This window comes from Gallus gallus, chromosome 5 (assembly GCF_016699485.2).
Source record: "Gallus gallus isolate bGalGal1 chromosome 5, bGalGal1.mat.broiler.GRCg7b, whole genome shotgun sequence".
NCBI classification, from domain to species: domain Eukaryota; kingdom Metazoa; phylum Chordata; class Aves; order Galliformes; family Phasianidae; genus Gallus; species Gallus gallus.
Window position 1 is genome coordinate 18902644 of NC_052536.1, and position 25830 is coordinate 18928473.

At 42.1% G+C, this 25830-nt stretch overlaps 1 protein-coding gene across 8 annotated transcripts in view; it reads left to right on the top strand.

Moving 5' to 3' along the window:
* LDLRAD3 (low density lipoprotein receptor class A domain containing 3) overlaps nucleotides 1-25830 on the top strand; it is a 223846-nt gene that overhangs the window by 183781 nt on the left and 14235 nt on the right. For 7 of the 8 annotated variants that reach the window (XM_046942063.1, XM_040701390.2, XM_040701387.2 and 4 more), the window contains 2 exons: nucleotides 4534-4879; nucleotides 6443-11321. In XM_046942063.1, coding sequence (XP_046798019.1) covers nucleotides 4534-4879; nucleotides 6443-6704 — 608 coding nt within the window. In that variant the 3' untranslated portion in view covers nucleotides 6705-11321. Of the gene's footprint in view, nucleotides 1-4533; nucleotides 4880-6442; nucleotides 11322-14674; nucleotides 14893-25830 lie in introns of those variants that run through there. The other variant, XR_005860159.2, reaches the window with a different exon arrangement.

The window sequence follows — 25830 nt, forward strand, 5'->3', positions numbered from 1 at the left end:
TCTCTGATGAACTGTGAAAAGCCAGGCTTGAGCAGAGGATTGCGAAAGATAAAATAATAGACCCTCATCCCACTGTCTGGCGGACCTAATGCGGTTAATGCAGCTACTCTCAGATCTCTTTAAAAACGTGGAGACAGCACATTTGTTCACAGTCAATAAGATGGTCTTCTGAGCGCAGCCCGTTATGTTTCCTTTATCAGTCTTTTCCTAAATTATTCACAAAGCTTTTTACACTCCAAAAATCTCCAGTCTGTGGATTCAGCATTTCCCAGGTAATAAGGTTTAATAGGCATAAGTGGCATTGATAAACTGTTTATACGTGGTGTGATTAAAAAACATAGATCTTCTTAAGGGGAAAAAAACCCATGAAAGAATAAATACACCACGAATTTAAACTAAATTAGCCTTCCTGCTCAACTTTTTTTTTTTTTTTTGCAAATTTATATTGAACAGGAAAGCAGGCAAAACTCTTTAAACCTACCTGGATGATCCTGGCTACTTCTGGGAGCAGATGGCTGAATTACCAAGGGATTCAGTTCAGTGCCTTCCGTGATGTGTAAACATTTGCTGGAAGTTACTGGAGCAGAACGAAAGAGTTGCAGCTCTTTCTTTCTGAAATAGTATTGCATGTCTGGCTAAGGTTTTTCAGGTGGTCTTTTATCTCACCTTTTCTCTATCAAGAAGTGCACAAAATGTGTACAATTCATTGAAGCAGTGTTAGCTTTCCACCCTTCCCTTCCGCACCCCTGCATGCTCACACAGTTCCAGGGCAAACTGGAATGACATCTTTGAAAGCAGCTATTTGCACCTCTGTTTTCTCTTTGTGCAAAGCCTTCTCTTCAAATGTAAAGACATCGACAACATAAAGTAATACGGGGAAAGGGAGCGTGTGTAGCTTTTCTTTTATTCAGCAAGTTGTAGAAGCACGACAGAAGAACTTACCGCCTTCTCCCATACTCTTGCAGTAGCTGGACGTACATCTCTGATGTGTGATGCTTTTTTGCACATCTGTTGAATTATCAATGTTATTCATTTCAACAGGATCAGATAATGGAAGAAAAAACATGCTCCAAATGTCTCTTACAGTCAAGCTGTCTTGTAGTTTGGCTACTTTTAGCTGTCATATAAAGCAGTTTTTGTTCTGGGGTGTTATTTTGGAAGGAGACCGTTAAGGGAAGCTCATTTCTTTTCTTTGAATGGCATGTGTTTTCTCTGGGGCTACGAGCCAAGCACAGCTGGCAGGCTCAGGTAATGTTACTTTAGTCTGATTTCTTTCCTCTTCACAGGGTATTTCTGTACCCCTCAGCACAGCATCATGTTAGAGTAGCACAAACTAGTACTTGCTGAACTGATGCAGTGCTAATTTAGATCCCCAAAAGAATATATCTCAAACAAACAGTATGTTAAGTGCAAACTTGCTCCAAATCTTTGTAAGATAGGTAGGTTACTGTTGTGTGAGAAGGCCGTGAAGCTAGATAAAACAAATGGTCCGGTATTTTAAAGCCGTTATCAGATTCTCTCTCCTCCTAAAGCCATTCTCAGATTCTCTCTCCTCTTTAAAACGTCTGATTTTTGGCAAAATCTTTTTGGATCTACAGAGGCTTTTTACGCAGGACCTAAAAAGCACCTATCCCACACAGATAACCCTAAGTGTTTTCAAAAGAAGTTGATATATAATTCACTGCTCTCTTTTTTTTCTTCTTTTTTAAATAAGATGGAGATTAATAAAGAGAAGAGACAATGTTGCTGCAGAGTAGTCTCTTGGTAACTAATTATGTCTCATCAGGTCTGCAAAGGCATTCAGTTCTCCGTCTTATGCCCATGCACTGTAACTAGTGAACCAAGATGAGTGGAAGTCTTGTGGTAATTTACTGGAATGTCCTAGCAGTTTTCCTTCCCTTGCACCAAAGATTCACAGGCAATAGTTCCCATTCACTGTGGATCACTCCTTGCATATAAACTTGTTGATGTTTTTGTAGAAATGGTCTACTTGTCACTCCACTCCCAGCGCTGGCTCTTGTCTGTGTTGTGTGACAAGAATTCATTATTCAGCAGGTGAAGTTAGGCAGCGTATTAGAGAAGCCATAGTAATATGTGATGAGCTGTAATTAAGCTTCCTAATGCATATAAATTCATTTCCTCCCTTCTACTCTGACTTACATTCTTCATGCTGACTTTATTCACTTTGCTAAGTGAGCCAGAGACCTGGCACTGACAGGTAACAACAATTTCTGCTTTCTCTCCAGGGCTGTTGCGTGGGGAAATAAATTCATGAGGGATCCTCGCTGATGTGTGACATAGACATGAAAACTGGGATTATTCCATGGTGAAATGTGGCTCACAGGTGGCCTGCAAAGCATCTCTCTGGTCTGCGGTTATAGTGGTATTGACAGGAGAACATGTCTATATAAGAGCAGTAGTTTTCTTTGTGGTCAGTAACAGGACCACAGGATGATCATGTTTTCTTAGTTCTAGTACAGTCTTTCCTACCCTTCTCTTCCTTCTTACTAAACTGTCTGATTAAAATTGAGATGTTTAAAGGATTAGCCAATTTCAGTTGTATTATCTCACCTAACTGATACAGAATTCATTTTTAGTGATGCTGTCAAGTGTGGCTTTGTGTTTTACCATGAAAGTAAAGTACTGAAAACAAACATTGCAAAGAAATACCCAAAGGATCTTGATTCACAAATGGTGCTTGAGGAAAGCTCTTCTATTTTGTCAGATGCATTTTGTGTACACTTCATTATTTTGTTCCCAGAGACACCCATAAGAGGCTCAGTTGCAATTGTGAGTGACCAAGACCTGTTTTCAGCTGGTAGGTAGGAAGGGAGAAATCATATGTCAAGGTTTACTGTCCCAGCCTTTTGCTGTTGGGAATGAAAAATTGGGATAGATGGTCCTCTTATAATTGTGTGGATTTTAGAGGGTCAAGGGGCCGGGATTTTTTGTTTGCTTTTACTCAGCCTCATGTTTTTTTTGAGATAGATTAATGTTTTGTGTCAGAACAGAATGTTTATTTTTGTGGCTGTAAGGAGTTACAGCCTCCACAGGAATGGCAATTCTCCAAAAAGAGAAGGTGATCCTTAGATGCTGTTGGACTTTGGCAGCAGGGCGCTGACATGGAGTCAGGGGAACATGGTTTCCAGCCCTGGCACTGACCTGAAGTGTGGCAGTCACATCTGTGTGTGTGTGTGTGTGTCATTTTGCTTCTTTAAGCCGCTTTCCTTCTTGGCATTTTGTCTCTTTCTTTGTTGTTTCTTTTTTTCCTCATACGATTTGCATGCAGTTCAAGATCCACGTAGATGTTATCTAGAGTTATAGTTCCATTACCTTTTTGTTTCTCTGGACCCTGAGCCTGGTAGGGATTCCTTCTCCTGTGTTGTGGCTCTGAACAAATCCTGTATAATTTCTTTTAGAATAGTTGGTGACTTTGATTGCTCAGTGCCTCCTGCACATAAAACACTGACTGTATGGTATGTGAAGTACCTCCTCTGATCTGCTCTTCTCTTATAGCTAGTCTTCCCCATAATGCTGCCATTTGCAGCTGTGCTCCTGCTTCCTCCCACCCAATTACTATTTTCAGCCATCCCACTGGCCATTTCCAAGTCAAATTGAAGCTCAGTTACATGATTTGTCATGCCCTCAGCCCTGCTCACATTTTACTTTTCCTCATTTTATTATAACCTGACCCATTTGAGTGTTTGTTTTTTTGCCCTTCCCTTCCTAGACCTCTTCGCTTTTAAGCTTTTATGTCTTTTACTGGTATCACATCTACCAGGCTTACAGCAGTGGTTTTATCTGCAGTTCTAATGCCCTTTCTTCTTTTAAATTACTTCCAGCAGGAGGTCTGTTGATCACAAACATCAAAATAATCACTTACTGAGCAGTTATTTGTGTTTTCTTTTACTTGTCTTGGACTGCTGGATTTCTGGAGCAGAGGATGTGGTTGTTACCTTTTTTCATAAACTCCAAGTAAACTTCAGCTGCACCGCACTTCATCATTAAAAGCAAAGATCAGGCTTTTTATATTTCTGATTCTGGTATGCTTTGCCAGATATGGCTACGAAACTGTGCTTATGCCTCAGAAAGGGATGTTCTAACCTGTGGAAAAGTAGTTACGATTGAGTGAATCCTCATGATAATGCACATGCTTCACCAAAGTGTATTTTCCTGCTTCATCATTTATTTGCACAAGAATTCAGTTTATTATTTATTTGTAGACCGTGAGCCATTAATCTTTGTCACTTAGCAGTTATGATTGAGTGAATCCTCACGATAATGCACATGCTTCACCAGAGTGTATTTTCCTGCTCTTCAGCATTCTCTCTCCTAGTTTGTCTGAGACATATACTACAGGTGAGAATGAACTGAGAGATGGCCAGCCAATCTCTGTTTTGCATTCATGTAGTTTTAATATGCTAAGAAACCTGCTTTGTCACACAGCATGCTAACAGAAAGCACAGCGTATGTTGAAGAACAGAACTGTGAAATGAAATGAATCTCAGGCTTCCTTCTCCTTTTGTCTTGCAGAGGCAGGCAGCGGCCAAGATTACGTGACCTCAGAAAATCAGCTGCTCTACTACCCCAGTATTACCTACGCTATCATTGGTAGCTCTGTCATTTTTGTGCTCGTGGTGGCCTTTCTTGCCTTAGTCCTGCATCACCAACGAAAACGCAACAATCTCATGACCCTGCCAGTGCACCGCCTGCAGCACCCTGTGCTGCTGTCCCGGCTGGTGGTCCTTGATCACCCACACCACTGCAGCGTTACCTACAACGTCAACAATGGGATCCAGTACATGTCCAACCAGACCTACCACAGGCCGGTGGATCTGGACTCGCCTCCATCCTATTCAGAGGCTGTGCTGGACCAAAGGTATGTACAGCAGCTATTTCTGTTCTCACCAAAGTTTCACACTGGTTGCAGCTGTGTGCATCTGTGCTTCTTCTTCCTGTTTATGCTTATTATGCTTTTGATGGCGGTACTGTGTTGCTATTCTGTCAAGTTCACTTGCTTTTATTACCACTGAAGGCACAAAGGCAAACTTAAGTCATGATCTTAACACGTGCAGTTGCAGAAGCAGGAAAATGCAAAGAAATGTATAACTTCTCTCATAATATCCTGTGCCAGTCTGGAGTCAACACATGAAAACTTAATTTGCATTTTTTGCCATAAGCTAGCTGAGTCATAGGACATACTATTAAAAAAAAAGATGCCCAGGAGATGAGTGATCAATAAGTATATAAAGTGAAGAGATCTGCATTTCTTGCATCAAGAAATTGAATAGACCCTCTGCTCTAAAACACTTCTCTTTTTACCCAGAGAAGAAAAGAGAAGAACTCTGAAATGGAAAGCTCTGTTCTTTTTTTCTTAAGTAGCTGGAAGTGCTTTGAAGTTTTGCAAGTGTATTGATTTTGTATTGGTGACACTGGTTTTATTTGTAGATCATTAACCTTTGTTTTAACCTCTGCCTGTAAACTCTTTCCAAATAAAATTGCTAGACTGACATCCTTTGTACATAAAAAGGGCACAGTGGGAACTTTGATGATCCAGATTGTTCGCTGTCACCCTGTCACCATTCTTTAGTACAATCTCTGGGATCTAGGAATGATAATATAATCATTTACATTCCTATTCTCTGCTGATTTAGCTGCAGCTTACTTGTCTTAATGTTGACATTCATAATAGTGATATCTTTTCATTAGTAAGGACAACTGAATGAACAGCAGTCCAGATTGTAATCGCTTCTCACCTGGGCCAGTGCAAACCATCTGCAATTTCAGAACTAATTGCTCCCAATATCTGATATCAATCTGCTAAACCCTTTCATCCCTTTTTCTTTTTTTTTTTACCATGAGAGTCAAAAACAGTTTTACTGAATCTAGCACCTCATCCTTTCTGTGCCTACTTAGCAATTGCTTTGCATGTGGTATGCAAAAAAATTCTTGTGAAGAATTCAGTTCATTATTTATTTGTAGACCGTGAGCCATTAATCTTTGTCACTTAGCAGAGATTTCTTCAGAGCTTTGTGTTCTCATCTTTATCTACAGATGCAAATCCGCTGCTTGCCTTACTTCTTTTATAGCGCTTTCTCAGGTTGTGTAAAAGTTACACAAGAAAAATTCTTACTACTTTGTCTTGGAGGGTAAGCCACGATTTGTTTGGCAGTGCATGTCCATGAAAATCATTGTGGAGTGCTAAGCAGGAAGTCATTAGTTCTGTTGCATCCTGACCAGAAGCCTTGGTACCTGGTGGTGCTTTGGAGGTTTTGGAATTACGTGAATAACATGGGGAGGTCTGCTTAAGATCATCTGACAGGTGTGATTGTGGAAATGCCAAGAAGTACTGCTCATTTTATTCTTTATTGGAAAAAATCCTACATATGGTTTTCCATGGCGCTATTTTCAGTAACCTCTTACTATGTTATGTATCTTACAGCAGACCACCTTGGTTTGACCTTCCTCCACCCCCTTACTGTTCTGAATCTGAATCCCCTAACCAGCCAGATCTCCCTCCTTACCGCTCTCGGACAGGAAGCATGGTGAGCCCAGACACCCCCACGGCTGGAAGCTCTCTGGGCACAGACAGTGGTTGGACAAGAGATGTCCATGAGAGCACGGATGGCCACAGAACCCTTCTTGAGAGGACAGCAGATCCAAGCGATTCTCTGGTCAACCATGTTGATGAAAGAGAAGTGTAACTGCTCCGGTGTTTGGGATGGACAGGAAGAGATTTGCTTTTTCTAGTCTGTGTGGGTTGATTTGCTGTTCGCTGTAAGGTTCAGGCAGACGTGTGCCTGAATAACAACTTGATTTGTATCCATGTTAATTTTTTAATTCTGCATTTTATGCTCATCAAAGACAGAGCTGTGAGAGCTGAACATGGAGTTGCATCAGTTCCTGATGATATTCCTGCAAGCAGGTTCCAATTCAGGCTAGCAAGAGTAACAGTGCTGTGCAGAGGAACTGACGCGCTGTATTTCTCAGAATATGTACTGTATATGAATGTATATATGTGCATGTGTAATATATACAAACGTTGCACACAAAAACTATGCCGGATCTCTTGTTTCTAGACTGCTTCCTGTCCTCTATGAACTCTTTCTTCCCGCTGCCTAGTGCCAGGTGGTGGTCATCGAAGCATGAGAGTCAGTCCTTCATGAGGAAAGAAGCCCAGCGCTAAGCCTACTGGCAGCACTCAAATTGCAGAAGATGCTGTAGATGGCCCTTCTCTTCCTTGCTGAGAACTTTCTCCTTGTGAATGTAATTTTCAGTTTTAGCTTGTGACAATGCAACAGCTCTCTAACTAAACAAAGAAATGTTTCTTGTTTTTATTCCACTGCCCAATGGTAGTCTTGAGGCCAAATTTGTGGTTTTCCTGAGAAAATCCATGCAGAGGTTGGCTCATCTGTCAATCTTCAGGATGACCACGGAGGCCCTGAAGCTCAACACACCAGCGCAAGACTTCAAACGTGGCAAAACAACATCACTCTATATGTTTCTTCTTACAAATAAAAAATAAACATTTAAAAAATAACAAGCAAACAAAACCAAAGCTTTTCCAGCTACATCTTCAGCACCAAAACCAGCCTGAAGCAAACACCCATCATGGAAAACTTCTGTGTGAATGTCTAGTTAGGTAATTTCTGAAACAGCTGAAGGTGGGTGAAAAGTTTAGGGCTTGTCAGCATATGGGTATGCATGGATACGTGTTTAATACTGAATGTATGTATATACATCGTGAACTGCATAGGTTTAGTTCTGTTTGTACCTGTAGAACTCCAAAATCTTGACGTTTTTCTTATGACATTCCCATTGCTTTTTCTTAATTGTTTGCCATTATTCATATTCATTTGGTTCAAATTCTAGTTTCTTCAGATAAGCAGGACTACTTTTATCTATTTTGAGGTTTTCTCTCTTAACTCTTAGAATGTTCTCCCATGAAATACGTTTCGGTGCACAACGCTGAATCACTCACAAGAAGGCAACTCAAAGGTAAAGGTTTTCAGAGTGGAAAGAGGGAAGGTAAACTGTGAATTTTAATACCGCTGCAGTGCTGTGCTTGTGCTTAATATACAGAAGAGAATGCAGCATATTTTCTCTTGTCCAGAGGGAAATTGGCCTTGAAGAATTATTTCTGTTTGTCTATTAGACACCTTTCCCACTCTTCTTCTTCCAAGTAATGAACACTGTCATTAAATAGGCTTTGCTGTTTGATGGAAAAGAGGAAAACTACTGCTCTTCCCTTTTTTTTTCCCCCTCCCTATTTAAGATAACATCTTTCCCCCAAAGGTTAGATGCTCAGGACTCAAGAATTCTTGAGTGTGGGAGTAGGTAGTGGAGTGATTAAAGTTCAGACTCAGTTCCAACACATAAAACTGAATTGGTTTTGTGTTTGTTTTTGTTCGTTTTATTTCCGTGTCAGAAGTCATCTGACATGGTATGTGGGAAGCAGGTACCAGATGGATTTACAAGCAGTGGTCCTGCCAGGGCTGAGATAACACAGTTGGGACGCTGTGAAACTGTAGTGCTGATGGTCTTGGCTTTGTTTGGAAATAAATTAACAGCAGCCTTTCCTTATGGGCTTAGGCAGCCTATCCTGAAGTGCACTGAAGAATATGCTGCTTGGTCTTTGCAAAGCAACATGCAAGCCACAGTCAGATTCCGTTCATGGTGGGAGCTCAAGCAGCATAGTTACACTGTCCTGCATGAAGCAGGACTTGGCTAATTAATCAGTCCTTGCAAATCGCTAGGCTGACTGTTGTCACTGTCACGTAAATAGTTGCTCTATGTTTTATATGTAAGTCAAACTTGAGTATAGCTGACTTGACAGCATATGTGGGCACAGGAATGAGTGCCAAACCCTGCTGTCCCTCTTGTTGCCTTTGTTTAGGGTTCTGCTCAGCCTTCTGTCAGCAAACAACATAATACACTATCAGAATTAGCCTTATTTTTCTATTGCAGTTTTTGAAATGCTTTATTAGACTTCAGAACTTGCTACTGACAAGTTTACAGTCATTTCATTAGACTTTCATTCTTCCTGTTTAAGTAGCCTAAAGCTATATTAGTGAAACTAATCATTGTGGCCTGTGTAACTTAAGTGCCACATATCCCTCTTGCAAGCCTTTCATGGGAGACTGTATTTCACATGTCTTCTGACACACAGTATATGCAAACCAAACACGTTTGCCTTTGGAATCTAAAAAACATTATCTTGCATAGCTAAGAAGTAGGAAAAGAGTGGAAGTAGCCTGCTGCTTCTGTCTGTGTCAGTCACTGTCATTTATGTACATATATATATATATATATATAAGATACACTTTCAGGTTGTATATATTCGTGTAACTTTTGCAGTAAGATAATCCATTTGGACTTTAAAAAAAAAAAAAAAAGGAAAAAAAAGGAAGAAGTATTCTAAATGGTGTGAATTTTTCCCTTCCAGCTAAGGGTGTATTTATCTTTGTATAGGAATCTTTCCGTTTTTAAGAATTCAAGTTGTAAAAGGAGATTGTGCCTTTCTGACTGTACGTTGATTTGGGGGAGCTGTTGTTACATATCATTGTCTAGAGATCCAAAAAGAGAAACAAGATTTGTCTTCCTCTTTGTTGTTAATTTTGGGGACCACGTTGAGGAGCACGGGAGTTCAGTATCTTGTTCCAAAAAGGCATGCTAGAACTTTAAGGAAGGTTTTCATCTTACTCCAGTTTTCTGGTACCTGTAACAGATTTGCTAGCTGGTTTCTTTGGCAATTGCTGCAGTATCATACTGAAATTGTTTATAACGTGTCACTTCTGGTAGTGTTAGTACAGCTCTGTGCTGCATTATTTAGTGGAATCTTTGGAGAAGCGTGGTAGCAACAACTGCACTGATCAAATTAAATATTTCATTGGAAATCCTGCAGTTCCTTCATCTTCGTCTTGTAAGGTTGAAGCTAAACGTTCGTGAAGTGCCGTGTAGTGGGACTTCTGTAGCTGGTGAAGTTGGAATTAATCATTCTGTTGTTTGCGATTGCTCTTAACCTTTTAATTTGAGGTGCGTCCTCAAGGAGCTTTCCTTTATGCTTAATATTTAATCAAATTAATGTTCTCTGAAAGGCCTATTCTTACACAAGTAAAACAGATTTCTCCGGAGCCAAATTCTGATTCCTGATCCGTATTCAATAGTGACCACAGTAATGAGTAGTTCCACTAAGGGTAGGGATTAATTAATAGATTTGATTTCAGTAAAACAGTTGGAAGAAATGATGGCTTGAGGTAAATGAAGGAATTGGGTTTAAGCAGTTGGAAATAAGATTTGGGTTATTTTTAAAACTGTGCATTTAAATTTCAGAAGTTTTGGTTATCTGTGACCTCTGCAGAAGTCAGAGTGCTGTGTGTTTTAAAATGAAGCCACTAGTGAATCTGCTTGATAATAATGTAAAGTTCCTTGAATGGCAAATTACAATTTACCTCTCTGGTATTGTGCTGATGGAAAACTGGCAGTGATGTTTTTAAAAGAGAGCCTCTGAATAATTTCCCCTACTTGCGCCTACAGTGGCATACATGACAATGCTGTGACTGCATTGCGATTTTTAAGTAACTCTGCATTGGCTCTTCCTCTCCTTTTAAGTCAAATCAGTTTTATTTACACCACTTCACTTTGATACGGCTAATGGGGCCCTTGTGATAGATTTAGAAGTTGGGTGGGGGAAAGAGATGATGACTCTCATTTTAATTAATGCTGCGGCTTGTTAATCTTGCGCTTTACTTCCTAGACATCTTAGAAAAGACAAATGGTTTTAGTAGATAAGAAAAACTATTAGTGATGAAAAGGATAGAGGGACACTGATTCTGAGTTTAATTTTTAATGAATATTTAAAATTGTCTAAATGAAGGAAGAATTTAATGCTGTATTTTTAAAAGTGGTGATCAAATGGCAAGTACTGTTTGTAACTGTTGCTCATTGGAAGCTATTTTGCATTATAATGTCTGGAACTGAAATTATAATCAAGTGCTCTTCTTGCAGTTCATACGAGACCTGAAATATGTTGTATTAGCACAAGGCTGTGTTGCATTTGTGGACTAAAATATGTAACTGCAGAAAGAATTTCAGTACCGTGCTGGATTCTGCTTGGAATGTATCCCAATACAAAACTGTGGCCTTCGTTTGTCCCTTTTTTACTGGTTTGAGGGTTTTTTTTCAACTTGAAATTAAGACGTTGTGTGAGAGCTTTAAGGGAAGCTGTATGTTGAAACCCAACCTTGTCTTAAACTTTTGTAAACTGGATATCCTCAAAAATGTATTCTGTATTCCTGAATAAAGTTGGTGTTTTAATACTGCTCACAAGTGAAGATGTCCCCTACCTCACGAAGCCTCTTCTGTTTGTAACCTCCTTTGTGAGGCTCCATCCATCTTCTCCTGCGTACAGCGTTTTGTTAATCATTGTGAGTTTTTAAACACTATTTTTAAAAAGGAAGTGATAATAGAAACCCATATGTACATATATGTATAAAAATATACTGACATATATGTCTTATGTTTATACTAATGAAAATTGCTTGATTTCTTTCTTATCTTCCCATTTGGCTTGTGCTGTCAAAGACAGGCAGCTGAAGCAGCCCTGCTACGTTGCTCTCCGCTCTGTAGCGAAGCTCTCGAGACCTTGGCAGAGGTCAGTGCTCAGCACTGAGTGCTGCACATGCATTTCCTAGCTGAGCTACAGGGCCTTCACCGTTACCTTCTCCCTCCCTCTTTCTGCCTTCCTCATTTCCACCACTCACATCCCCAGAGTGGCATCCCCATACATCTCCGTCTCCTCCATCCACGTGCCAGACGAATGAGCCAGGATGGCATTGAGACATTCTGCAGAGGATGCATGTCTGGCTGCAGTCCCATGGCAGGGAGCTCCCCTGGCTCGTTCCTGATGCCAACTTCGCCGTCGTCGTGGGAACGCTCAGCCCCACCGGCTCCAGATCCACTTGACATCTGGATCGTAGCCACTCTTCCTGTGGAGGTACGTGGTGAGATGGTCTTCTCAAAGGGCTAGTGTTGAGAAATACCCTTTATGTTATGAAGTTATTTTTACAGACTAGGAAAAGTAGGTCCAAATATTATGTCTAAATATTTCTATGAAGCCACGTAGAGGATCGCATATTTCACTTCCATGACTCATCTCCACTCACTACCTTGGCAAAGGCATGTCCATTCCATCATTCATTATCCTGGTTAATTAAGTCACATACCCTCACCGAAATGCTCAGACAGTAATCTTTGTTTGGTGCTGGCAGACTGCCCCAAAATAAAGAGCTGTGGATTCAGAATTCACTGCAGCACCACAAGGGAGAGGGATCTGTTGATGTTGCCACAATGCATCCTCTGCGGGGGGGGAGCTCGGAGCTGATTCACTCAGTCATGTCCCAGCAAGAGCTACGCTCCAGAAATGTTGATTCAGAAGACAGCCGCTTATGAAAACAAATAGCATGCTCTCCAGCTAAGCTCTCTGATTAATTGTTTTTATTCTCTCTGCTTCCAATTTGTTTAAAGGCCTGAATTTTTACACCTCAAAAATTAAATATGCGGTTTATTTCTGCAGTGATGTCATGGCTTTTTTTTCTTGCTGATTTGTAGCAGTCTCCTAATCTTTCAGTCTCAGTTGTCTATTGGTGAGAGAGCTAGGAGGCTTCTCACCTTTTGGGGAGCAGTAGTCCAAAATGAAGTGCTGTTATTACTTGAGGTAAAAACGTCTTTGTGTGGAAATTCCTGGCTCTTCAAGTGTACTTTTCGTAGCAAAGTTGAGAGTATGTATATTGCATAAAGCCCTTTGGAAAAGTGCTGTATTGATCTCTAGGGACTTAAATTTTCTGTTTATCCACAAAACTGCGAATAACTAAACTGAAATGTGGTGCTCTGCTTCCCCAAATCCCAACAGTACTCCTTACAGCCACGTTGAGGGAAGTGCTGCAGAGAGTAGGCAGTGCAGTTCTGTGGCCGATCCGGCCCTTAGCATTTCTGTGTAAATGTGCCCAAAGTGGTTCACTATTACAGTTTATTTGCTAATGGATACCATGCGGAAGACTGGGAATTGATTTGGGACCATCAATTCCTATACTCTTCCCAACAGCTGCTATACAGGTAAGTACTTCTTTCAGTAGTTCTCACCTAAGGTTAATTCATACCAGTCATCTTGAAGTAAAAAAAAAAATAAAAAAAATAGTATCTCATTCCTTGATAGCACAGCCTGCAACTCCTTTGAGTTTAAACCATGATTATTCCTCAGTACAAAAGTACAAGAGACTTCATCTGTGTAAAAACAATAGGGGTAATAGTCAGTTTGATCCAAAACAGCTCTTTTCTAGAACAGCATTCTGGCAGTGTCAGCTTGATGGAATGAGTGAGTGGTCTATCACACTTATTTGGAATACTTGCTGTTTCCTTGACAAATGCTAGTCATGTCACGGCACAGTGATGAAGAAGTATGATGTTGTTTTTGACAGTAGATTTTTCTTCTCATTTGTGTGTGACAGGGTTATCTTAGAAAATGCTATTTGCCCAACAATGCATTCAAATAGCTCTTGCTTGCGCAGGTTTGGAGTAGGAGAAAGAATATATGGTTCGTTAGTTAAAACAGGAGTAACCTAAGTCTTACGCTTCTATGCTAGTAACTCTTAGGAAGGAGGAGAGACCTAAATTTTTCACATCAGAGATAATTTTATCACTTGTCACTGCTGAGTATGCAATTAGAGACCCAGAATTTACTGCTCGGTACTTTCCAGAGAGGAACAATGTTCTTCATACAGCCTTTGCTGTATACCACAGTCACTTGTTGTAGCATCATGGATCTGCTTATTGAGAATATTATGATCCAAGTCACAAGGAGTTTATCTGGACACATCTGAGAGGATTTCTTCGCAATGGAGAAGGTTGCCTTTCCAGTGTGTTGTTCTATGTGGAAGGTTTTTTTCCCCCCACTTTAGATGAAAACTGGTGTTTCCAACTTGTGTTTTGTTTCTATATTCTACCCGTTGCACCTGAAGAAAAAATATTTAAATGCTGCACAGTAAATGTGTTTGAAAACTTAGGAAACGATATTGACAATTGGCTGTTCCTTTACTGGTTTCTGTTTACCCAAATGTGATGCAAAGGCAAGAGCTGTATTTATTGTTATCCCTTGGTAGGCTGTGCAGAGCAGAGGAGTTAGCAGAACCAATGAATTATCCAAAGTGGATTTAAAGAATGCTCTGCTTCAGAGGTAATGGAGCTGGCTTTAATACCTGCTTTCAAGGTGTTGTATTAGATATGCTGGTTCAGGCATGGATTACGTAGATAATGCCATGACTGAGCTTCTGCAGAAATGAAGGAACCCACCCGCATGAGAGATGCAGCAGATGTTCATTAGTGAAGCCGGTCTCCAGAAGCTGCCAGGCCAGGCTTGGAAGTTCCTGCGCTGTGAACCCCAGTGGGGCTGGTGCTGAGACTGCAGTCACAGCTAAAAGGAATGGCTGTTGGGGTTTTTGAAGCACGAGTTGGTTCGTCTGGTATCTGACACCTGAAATATGTGAATGTGGAATGGTAGTCGCCTTCCTTCAGGAAGATAGATACAAATCATTTGCTTTGTTGAAGTCGTGTTTCTCAAGTAGCTAACCACTCTGGTTACTCTTAACAGCTAACTCCTCTTCCTTTTTCTTCACTGCAGGGGCAGGAGGAAGATTTGTACTGTTTTGTGAGTGAGAACACCTGAAACACAGACAGACACCAAGATTCGTTTTGGAAATAACAGAACTGTCATCTTCCAAGATGCAGCCTCCCGACCATTGGGAAGTGCTATCTTACCCATCCATCCATAATCTGCTGAATCCATTCAATTTTGCTTGCACGTTTAAGAAGAAGACAAAGGAGAGTCTGCGCCTGCAGGTAGCTCTTTCAAGTTCTCTTCTTTTTTTTGTAAAAATTAGGGCAGCAATAGAAGCAAAGATTTGAATTCCTTATTTTCTTCTAACTTGTAGGTACTTGTTTGCATTATTTATGTTTGCAGACTTACTGAATTCTGTATAGCTCAGTGTGTGAAGGCTTCTGCTCTACAGTAAGTTTCCATTTAATCTCAAGCAGGTATTTCTGTAGGTTTCCACAGGTTAACAAATATGCAGCCTGGGAATGTCTCCCAGAAAGGAGCCAAGGTGCACTGAAAGTGGTTGCTGCAAGTAATGCTAGTGTAAAGATGCAGCTTGCCAGTTCAGTGTGTGAAGGGCAGGGATATGGATGTGGGGGCTGTAGAAACACTTTGTCAGATACCTGACACCGTGATTTTTTGCTTTACACAGTTGGGAACGGAGCAGGGGGAGGTAGGAATAAGAAGTGTCTTTTTCAACCTGAGCATATAAGTAGCCCGAAGTGATATGGGAAACTACAGAGAGAAGAGAGAGCAACCTGGCTGCCTTTTATGCTGACATTTGAAAAATGATCTCAAGATTGTGCTTTGAAGGTGACTTGGTAATATTACTTAAGAAAAAGAAGAAAGCCCCCACTTTCTTTCCCCGATACTAGTATTGAGAATGAGGATACTAACGTGGGGGAGAGTGGCTTGAAATGATTTCTGGATGTTTTTTTTCTTCCTTTGAAAATATAGGCAAAGTTAATTATGGAATGGCAGCAGTGTCTGATCTGAAGCAGGCACTTTCATCTCACCTCTTGCTTTTAAAATGACTGTGCTCTTATTTCTGCTCGGAGGAAGGGGTGTGGGGGAGAGCCCTGGTGCTCTCGTGGCCTGGCAGTCACCAGATGAATGGGATACCTTGCAAGAGCAAGGCCATTAAAGACTGCCAGCAAAAAATTAATAAGAGTTGAGGAGCTAATTTCCCATGGTCATGGTGACCAAAGGAAGAAAAAAATACGTGGTCTGCAAAAGACAAAGAAAAACCATAAAAATGTAATGAGCCCAACTACTTTAATACTGTCCAAAATATGCTCAGCTTTAAAGACAGTGGAAGCAGACAGGATGTTGGAGATGTGAAGGGTGTTTCCCCTCATGTCCAATGACAGCCTCAGTCATACATTAACCCTTCCTTTTGTTAAACAAGCCTAAGTTGCAACTATTAATCATTATTAAGAGCCTGCCTGCCCCTACGCTGGCAGCATTTTTTGTATGAATCTGATAGAGCAACCGGAGGAGCTCTGTTCCTAGCATGGAAAAGCTTGGTGCACAGCAGTGTGAGCTTTGAGCAAGTGCCTCAAGTGGGGAAGAGGCACAGATTTGTCACACCTAATGCAAGGTCTTATGGGGATAAGGATCTGGGTGAAGTGATGGGAAAGAAGTGCTACTGGCTGCTGGTCACAGCATGGCAGAAAATGCCTTCGCCTTTTGGTTTTTCCTTGGGGGCGTGTGGTGAGAGCCTGGGCGGCCTGGGAGCTGCCGTGGGGATTGGTGTGTCAGGGAGGGCCCTGTGGAGCAGCCAGCTGGGAGGCCCCATGCTTAGTCTGTGGTGTGCCATGTGGTACCAGCAGCTTGAGATGTTGGCCTTGATGTCTGAGTTAATTGAGCATTTCACAGTGTTTTGAAGAAGTTTAACTGAGCTTGTACAGTCTGTAGCAGGTTCATCCCTTGTCCCACTGAGTTGACTTTTGCTGGTGACTTTGACCTGCTGCCCTGCTTCTGAGGTGAGGAAACCTCTAAGTAATAATTCTTAGGATTTTTATTTTTTGGGCTACTGAGACAAGATCGATATGACAGGAGATCTTGAACTGCTGGGTATTTTCCCAACAAAGGCTTTGGGCTTCTCCCTCTTCCAGTGACTGAGGATGGTAGCCAGCCCCAGAGGTAGGCCAGTCTGAGAGCCCTTCATGTTTATGGGAGCCAAGCACAGAAGTGACACAGTTCATCTTCACCAAATAGACTGTGACAGATTCAAAGGGAAAGGAGAGGAAATGAAGGGGAGGAAAAAATTAGATTACGTCACATTAAGGCCATGACATCAGCTAACAAGAGCTTGGAGCTCTTACTGTTAAACATGAAATGTCATCAGGAACCCAGGTGTGTACCGTGGTCTCTGGAGGGTGGCTGACTTCCTGCCATCAACTGAGGGGTGCCTGCGAAGGGCCACTGAGGGGCAGGGAGGGCTTTTCCCCACTGCGCTCAACTGCTAGAGAAACATCATGGGGTCTGTCTGCCCTCGTCTCTGTTTAGTCTGAGAGCTTACTGAGGGGACCCTGAAGCATTTCTTGTCTTACTGGCACCTCTGGATAGATCTGTCAGCTTCGTGTGGTGCTGCCCTTTGGTGAGGAGCTGGTGCTTCAGCGCTCATGCAGTCTGGGAACTGCAGTCTGCTCTTGCTGTCCTGTTACATCTGCCCACCTGACTGCTTTTCCTTCAGAAGGCCATTCAAGCATTTAAAGGCCATCACTGAAATTTTCTGAAAACGGTTCTATTGCTGCTGGAGGTGAGATGATCTTGTATGAGTTTTGTCCCCCAGCTTGCAGCTAGGGAGCTGGTCTGGTTTTCTGCACTGCTGCAGCTTGACTACCTGCTGGGCTTTCCTGTCCCACCAGAGATCTCCTGTCTCTCACATCTTCAGGTGGCCAGTGGAAATAGGCGAGCAGGTGTCTTTTTGGAGGCAGCAGGTTGGAGAAGTCTCTCCCTAGAAGTACATCAGCAGTGGCTTGGTAACACCAGACGTTCCCAGGGGTTGAGTTGAGGCACCACTTACCCTTAGTTAATGCAGTGATTTTTTTTTTTGTAGTCAGTGGCCCATGCAGATAGAAGTAATAGCATACTTCTCTGTAAGAAGAGTGGATTCATGCAAATTATCTGTCTATTAGTTACGATGTGTTTGTGTTTTTCAAGTGTCTTGTTTTATCCAGTAGGAAATTACAGCTTCAGCTGTGGTCTGGTGAGTCTAGGAGTCACAGCCTAAGGAAGAACCTTTCAAATCCAGGATCTAAAACAATAAAACATCCGAGATGGTTACTGCCGAGTTAATGGCCCAGTGAGGAAACAAATCACTGTGTGCCACTTCATGCTTCTCATCTGCCTGATCTCTTCTTTTTCCCAGCAGTCATGCTGCCCTCATCTCACACACTAATCAAATGCAATCCAATATAATCAAATGCAATGCAATAGTTTCCTTTTCCTTCTCAGGCTAGGCTTATTTTTAATCCTGTGCTACAGAACAAGGGGGCACACAGACATGAAGCTGAATTCATTGCTCTCCCTCTGGGTCAACAAGAAATGACTCAGATCTTTTCCTAGATCAATGAATTGCCATCATGTCCCAACAACCTTGCATTCCCTGGTAGAGACATGAAAAATGAACCTTTGTCTTCTGTGTGGCACTGGCACTGTGGCTGAAAAACGCTCCCCTTATTAAGCTTGCTTATTTTATGGCATTGTGTATTTTTCTGTATCAGCTGTGTGATGGCCCTCTCATTAATCAAACGTGGGCAGGCCTATGAACTGCTAACAGTGAGCAATCTCTGCTAGATTTTACCCCAGTGAAGCAGGGACGGAAGGGGATGGTTATTCTGGGGTGGCGTCCATTAACAACGTTTCTTTGCTGAGCGCTCAGATAAATAAGTGAGCTGATGGAGGTTTAGCCTGGCTATTTAACAGCCTGTCTTTGAAATGCGGGAAGCATTTACTCTTGTTCCCCTGCAAGTAGGCTAGTGATTCTCAGCTAAAGGTAAAAGAGAAGGGGAAAGAATTGGCTCTTGTTCATTTTAGACCAGTTTCTGAAAAATGCTGCAGAAAATTGTCATTTTCCAGTTGATTACGTTGATTCCAAAGCTTCTAATTTTTGAATGTTGAATGCCCTGCTAAATACACGCTGCTCAAGTGAGTCTGCTAATGAAACAAACAGATGGTGATCTGAATAGAGTGAAAGGACATAATAAAGATGTGCTTTGAAATAGCCAGACAGAGCAAATTGTACAGGAGATTGGGGAAAAGAAAGTGATGAAAAACTGAGAACAAACCATTACCGGTATTCATGTTATTCACCGAGTGGATCAGTGTGCAAGTGGGGAGGTATTTGATTATCTTCCATAATCTGATCTTCAAAAAAAGCCAGAAGAGCCATTTTTTCTCTGCTGAAAATGTGGGGGGTGACAGACAGGAAATCAGAGTCTTGATGAAGCACGGGGGCCAGGCGGTGCCTGTGCATCTCATTGCTGCCTTGGGGGCTGTGTGTATCAGCAGTGACATTTGTTTGCTTTCTATTTTGAGCATCACCTGAGGGGAGGAAAAAAAAACAACAAAACAAAGCAAAAATTCCCACACTAATTTTGTTTGCTTCTTTCCCAAACTAACACAATTTGAAATGTTGTGCTAGAGGTTCTGGGAGGCCCGGGGCAGATGCTAAAATTGTGACCCTCTGAATATTGGGCTGTGCTGTAGCAAGCAGAGTATCCTTCTCCCCTGATCAAGAAAAGGGCTGGCAGAGGATGGCTGCTGGGCTGCCTGCCTCATTCATCGCTCTGCTCCTACTCCCTCTGCAGCTTTGCTGGGCCGCCTGTGCTCTGTGCTAGCAGGCTGGCTGGTGCCGCACCTTGGGCTTTCAGTTAAGATTTATATGCCGCTGTGAGGTAGAATGACAGGAGGAAATAATTTACTCTGGGTCTGAAGTAAAAACAAGTAGTGGGCTGTGTCTCGAAACAGCAGGCTACTGCAGGACGTGGCAGTGGGGAAGACCATGAGAATGCTATTGCTGCACATCCCAGGGGTTGTGCTGCGGCCGTGGAGCATCCCTTTTATGCCACTTTCCCCATCCCAGATCATTGCAGCCCACTTGGCTGACCCATGGTGCTGGAAGCAGTTAATTAGCTGATGAGCACTTCGGGGAGCTACAAGTTATTCATTTTGGACTGAGATGAAAATCTTTAGGATGGAAAGTGAGGAAGTGACACCTTTGTTTCAGGCCTAGCTCCTAAAGCTGGGAGGAAAGGAATGAGATTTAGAAGTAGGTTTAACAATGGATTAGCCCATGCCCTCGTCTGCACTTGACTACATAGAAGTAACAAGAAAATCAATATCCAAGGCACGCACATCTCCCAAGCTTTGGTATTTCAGCATCTGACGTTCTGATATTTCCTGTAAAAATTAATTGTTCTCTGCTGTCGGCTGAAGTCTCCACTGCTCCCTCATTAGCACACAGCCAAATGCTTCTCTCTTCTCTCTTGCAAGATTGGGAATCTGTTTAATTTGCTTGGTTTTTGTTTGCAGTGAACAAAACTGTTCCCTGTTTCTGTGATTGTACCCCGAAGGGCAGAAGAAGGCAAAGCTGCGCTCAGCATCTCTGTGGTCATCAAAGGATTGCTTTGCAGCCTGTCTCTGGGCATCACCTTGCACCTTCCCGTGCTGTGTGGTGAATTCCCAGGCTTCCTCCTGCACCCTTTTCTCTGATCTTTAAAATTGTTTCGATCATGTCTCCCATGGCAGAAATTAATAGGAGCCATGGGTGCCCTGATGGCCCAGCTCACTGCGGCTCATTCTGTGCCAAAACAACTGTGGCAGCTGCTCAGTCTCACAGAGAAATGTCAGTATCAGACTGTGCCTTCTGCTATGTTTATAGAATAATAAATATGTGACTTAAGAGCAAATTCCTGTTGGGCAGATACACGTTAAGTCCTCAGCACATGTACCCACTGCTGTCTCTCTGGAGAGAACTGTTGCCATGTCCAGAGCAGGAAGGACAATATAATGCGAGAATTCTGTGGTGCTACTACAACCCCTTTATTACAGTATCCATGTACATACTATACATGCAATCAGGTAAGGAATGCAGTCATCAAGCAACCTGTTTTCTGCTTATCTAGAAGTCTATTCTTGTCTTATGCCTTGGGACAGGTCAGCACACACTCGTGTTCTTTCGTGCTCCTTGCACGCAGTGTGGCTGTTTTCAGTCCTGTCCTTTCTGGCATTTGCCCAAGGTGGTGTTCCACCCCCTCTTCCACAATCAGACCCCAGCTGCTGACCTGACCCTTGTCGTGCTTTAAGCCTTAAGATTAATTAATATCATGCGTTGTTTTTCTTTTATGATACTTCACTATGCTTTGATCGTACATTGTTTTTCTTTTATGTTAGTTTGTTATGCTTAACCATTTTAATTAAGAAACCAGCTGTCTCTCAGCACAGCTATATTTCCCACTTTTTTTGTTTAAATCGATGGGGCAACAACGAAGGCAGTCATCAGTGGAGCAGGCAGTGAGGGTTCCGTCTTTGCCTTTGGGATGGCTGCTGTATTTTTGTTATCGTTGATCTCCAGGTACTCCATTTGTGGAACTGGGTTGAAGGGCTGGTCTTTCCAGCTCATGATATGTCTTAACAGACAACGCAAGAATCCAAAGAGGATCTGTCTCTATCCAAAGATAGAACACAAGCATACCCTCTTCCCCATCTTAATAAAGTTACAGGCCCTTTCCAGCGCGGGCTAAGCTGACCTTTAAACAGTACTTTCAGATAGGGGACTTGTAACGTTTGCTGCTTGAAGTATTTCTTAATCGCAGGGAATCCATGATCATCACAGTTTAAAAATCTAAAGTAAATGCTGTATTGTCGAGTTTCTCTTGAGGGGAGATAATATTCTCCCTTTTTTGTTTAAGCAACATTGTTTTCAGACTTGCCTTCGTGCCTTCCACAATACTTTGGCCCTGGGGATTATGTGGGATGCCAAATGCATGTGACACAGATCATTGTTGTAAAAACAGCTTTACCCATTCTGATTTATAGCCAGGTTCCTGGTCTCTTTTTATGACTCTTGGCAGTTCCATTGTTGTGAAACAGACTAATGTCTGCATACACGAGTTGCCTTTATACCAGGTAGTGCAGAGGCACAAACATGTTTAGAAAACGTATCAACTGCAACACGCACGTATTTTACTTGTCCAAACTCCAAGACGTGTGACATCCCTCTGCCACATGTCATTAGGATGTAACCCCCGAGGGTTAACCCGTGAAGGGACACTGTAACCGAACCTTTGATGATCTGCACAAGCTCTGAGAATGTCTGTTGCTTGGGAGCACCTCGAATCAAACTGTTTCATTAGGCAGCGAGCGGTTTGATGCAAAAAGGAGTTAGACGCAACTGCCATCTGAAATTGTGTGGTCATTACATTAAAACTGTAGTTTGATGTTGATCTATCAGCAACCTCATCTCCTTCTGTTATGGGGCCTGGGAGGCCAGAATGTGATCGCACATGCATAATAAATACATTTGACGTCCTACTCTGTAGATTAGCCCATATGGAGAACAACATGTTTAGCGAAGTTTTATCATCAGTTTTGGTCGGTGCATTTTCAATGCACATTACAATTCCGACTGCATATTGTGAGTCCGATGCTGTGTTCAGATCCCTTTCTGGAAATGCCTATAGAGCCATCGGAATAGCTCCCAATTCAGCCTTTTGAGTTGATGCATATCCTGATCTTCTAAAAGATTTCCAATTGTCTCCTTCCCTCCACCAGACCACTCCCTGTCCTCTTGAACTGTCAACAAAGACGGTTAGCGCATCTTTGATGGGCGTCAAGAAAACTGTACATTTGAGTGTTAGAGGTGGGTCCTCACAGGAGTGCAACAGCTTATGAGCTGGCAGTGTAAACACAATTTGTCCTGAAAAATTGGCCATTGAACATTGAATGGATGTAGTATTATGATGCAACTGTTCCCATTGCTCTCTATTAAGAGGCACGTGAGTGATATCAGTATCATTCCTTGTCCATCCGATCCTTCTGCGTATAACAGTGCCTGATTCTGCTGGGGGGCTACCAAACCCCTACTGCAGATAATCGAAGCTGCAGCAGGGACCAAAGGTCACTGTAAGAGCCATTAGTTTTTATTTATAATTTTCATATCAGCTCCTGTATCTATTATGCCTGTCATGTTCTTACCATTCACTGTTATCAATAATGTGGGTTGATTTTGTGATAGCGTCATTGTCCAATTTACCATATTATCTGAAATGCTTCCAAATGCACCTGTTTCTCTGGGCCAATTAATGACTTTGGATACCTAGTAAGAAAGTAACAGCAATAGAGCAATACGTGAGCCACTGGATGTGTGGTGGAAACTTTGCAGTGGGGTCACCATGACCTTTATCATCCCAGCAAAGTCCAGATGAGTCACCCCCAGGAGTACAAATAAATCTGCTGTAGTTGTGCTGGATCTTCCCAATATCAATCCCATTGTACCATCAAGGAGGGGATCAGATACCACTGTGTCAAGTATATCGACCTTCCCTAATTCCTGTAAATTTACATCTGAGGTAATTGTTAGGTTGAGTCCTGCACTCCCTGCTATGGCTGCTGCTAAGTCCATGATGGTCCTGTTTCCTTGGGGTTCATCAGATAAGTAGGCTTGCACTCTGCCCTTGGAAGATGTGAGGCTACAAATGTCTGAGGGATTTTTGGGGTGCCGGACCTCTTGCCCCTCCTCTGATTTCCTGAAAGAGGTCTGCCACTCTTTTCATAGTTAGATTTACACTGATTCGCCCAATGATATCCTTTCTCACATCTTGGATACGGCTCTTTAGGTTGATTTCCAGGTATTGTTTTTGAGCAATGCTTTTTTATAATCTCCATGATCTCCACAATTAAAACATACTTTGTTTTTGACACCTTGTTGTTGCTGCTGTATTGCGGCAGCCAACACAATTGCCTTATGAGATTCTGTACCAATATTCTGACGTGGTTTAACATATTTACCTACTGCTCTGGCTTTTACTCTCAGCAGAGTGAGAACTGTCTGGCAACTTGAATAGGCATTTTCATGTGCCAGTTGTAAAAGAAGTATTCCTCCAGCCTCCAGATTATCAGTTTACCCAGAAATGGCAGCTTGAAGTCTATGAACCAAAGTGACGTATAGGTTCTTGTTGTATTTTTGCAAAAGGTGCCCACCAGGTTTCTGAGTCAGGGACCCCTTTCCATGCCTTTAAAGCTAGGTCTGTAGCTTGAGAGAATAGCCTCTGATCCTGCCTACCCTGTTGCCAGACATTAGAGAAATGACCCCTTCCAAGTAATGCATCAGCACTAATAGGGTCTTGATCATTCAAATTCTGTACAGCTTCTGTATCACTAAGTCAGAATATTCTATTTGCCGAGCAGCATATTGTGCTGACGTCAAGGCTGTTTTTACTAACACTTTCTAATTTCAGGGAGTCATGAGATGTCCGTTCCCCACCAATTCTAATATCCCTACTGTGAAGTACTTCTGAAGCCCGTTTTCCTTCATACTGTTTTCCAACTCTTTAAGTATAAGGGAATGCTGTGGAGGTTGCCGTTCTCTGTATATTGCAGGAGAGGCAGTAAAATCTCCTGCTGCAATAGACTCCTTCATGCATTTCTGAATTGTGGAGGAAAAGGCCTGTGTTCTGCCGGGATCTCTATCTGGGGGTGGTATTGGGGGCCATGTTGGAGGCAATGTTTCTGTTCTAGGCATTGGTGATGGTGGTTGCAGAGGGGCTAAAGGAGGTCTGTAGGCTTTTGATTTTTCTGATACTTTATTGGGTGGTATTTCTGCTTACGTCTCGATTTCCTTCTGTTCAGATTCACTGTCTTGTTCTTGCATAGTAGGTTTTTTCTGCAAAGGCTTAAGAGCAGTGTATAATATATACCATGTTAGCAAATCGTGCTCAGGTATGGAGAACCGTAACTCTCTTCTGGTAGTAAAATGTTCTCCTACCCTTTTCCATATATCAATATCATATGTCCCTTGTAATGGAAACCAATTACAACGTTCTTTTTCCGTTATCAGAAGTTGCTGCAGTTGTCTTTCCTATAGCTTAAAATTGGCAGCTTGTGAGATTGGCTGCAAAATTTGTACATATAAGTGCTATTGTTTAGTCATAGCCTGACTCATGGTAGACTGCTCTGAGAATTTTCCTACTGAGATATTGGAAGTCCCCGATTGACTCCTTCTTATTTTATAAGTCCAGACTTACCCTCCGTTGAGCTGGCTGTTGTTTGTCACTCTGAAGTCAAAGACTGAGCTCCTCACAAAGGGCACCAATTGCCTCAGCCAGTGCAGGCAGGACGATACGATGCGAGAGTTCTTTGATGCTTCTAAAACTCCTTTATTACAATATCCATATATATACCACACATGAAATCAGATAAGGAATACAGTCATCAAGCAACCTGTTTTCTGCTTGTCTAGATGGCTATTCTTGTCTTATGCCTTGGGACAGGTCAGCACACACTCGTGTTCTTTCGTGCTCCTTGCACGCAGTGTGGCTGTTTTCAGTCCTGTCCTTTCTGGCATTTGCCCAAGGTGGTGTTCCACCCCCTCTTCCACAATCAGACCCCAGCTGCTGACCTGACTTTTGTCATGCTTTGATCCTTAAGATTAATATCATGCATTGTTGTTTTTTTTTTATGTTAGTTTGTTACACTTAACTATTCTAATTAAGAAACCAGCTGTCTCACAGCACTGCTACAAACTGAGGCAATAACAGCCATCAGTAAGGCTCTGCGTTACTAGAGGTTATGTAAAAGATTATATTGTATGCCATGGTCTTGTTGACAAAAGCTGGGTTATCAAGCACTGGGCATGTTTAAATGTCTAGTCAAAAACACGATGGAGACGTGATTGTTTTTCATTACATGGAATCAGCTTTTTGCTGATTTGTGCTTCATGAATCTGATACTGCTGACAGAGTCTCCATTTTGCCCCACTGCAGCACAATGACGGCTGAGGCATCCAAGTAGCCATCAACTAGTTTTACTAATGAGTGTTGCTACCTTTTTGGAAACAGTAGGTTATCATCACAGTACTGCGTAAAAGTGAATCTTGCCTTTAAAACACTTCTGGTTCACCACCTCTGAGAGTTGTGAAACCTCCAGGTAATGTGATTTGAGGCTTTATTTGGTTT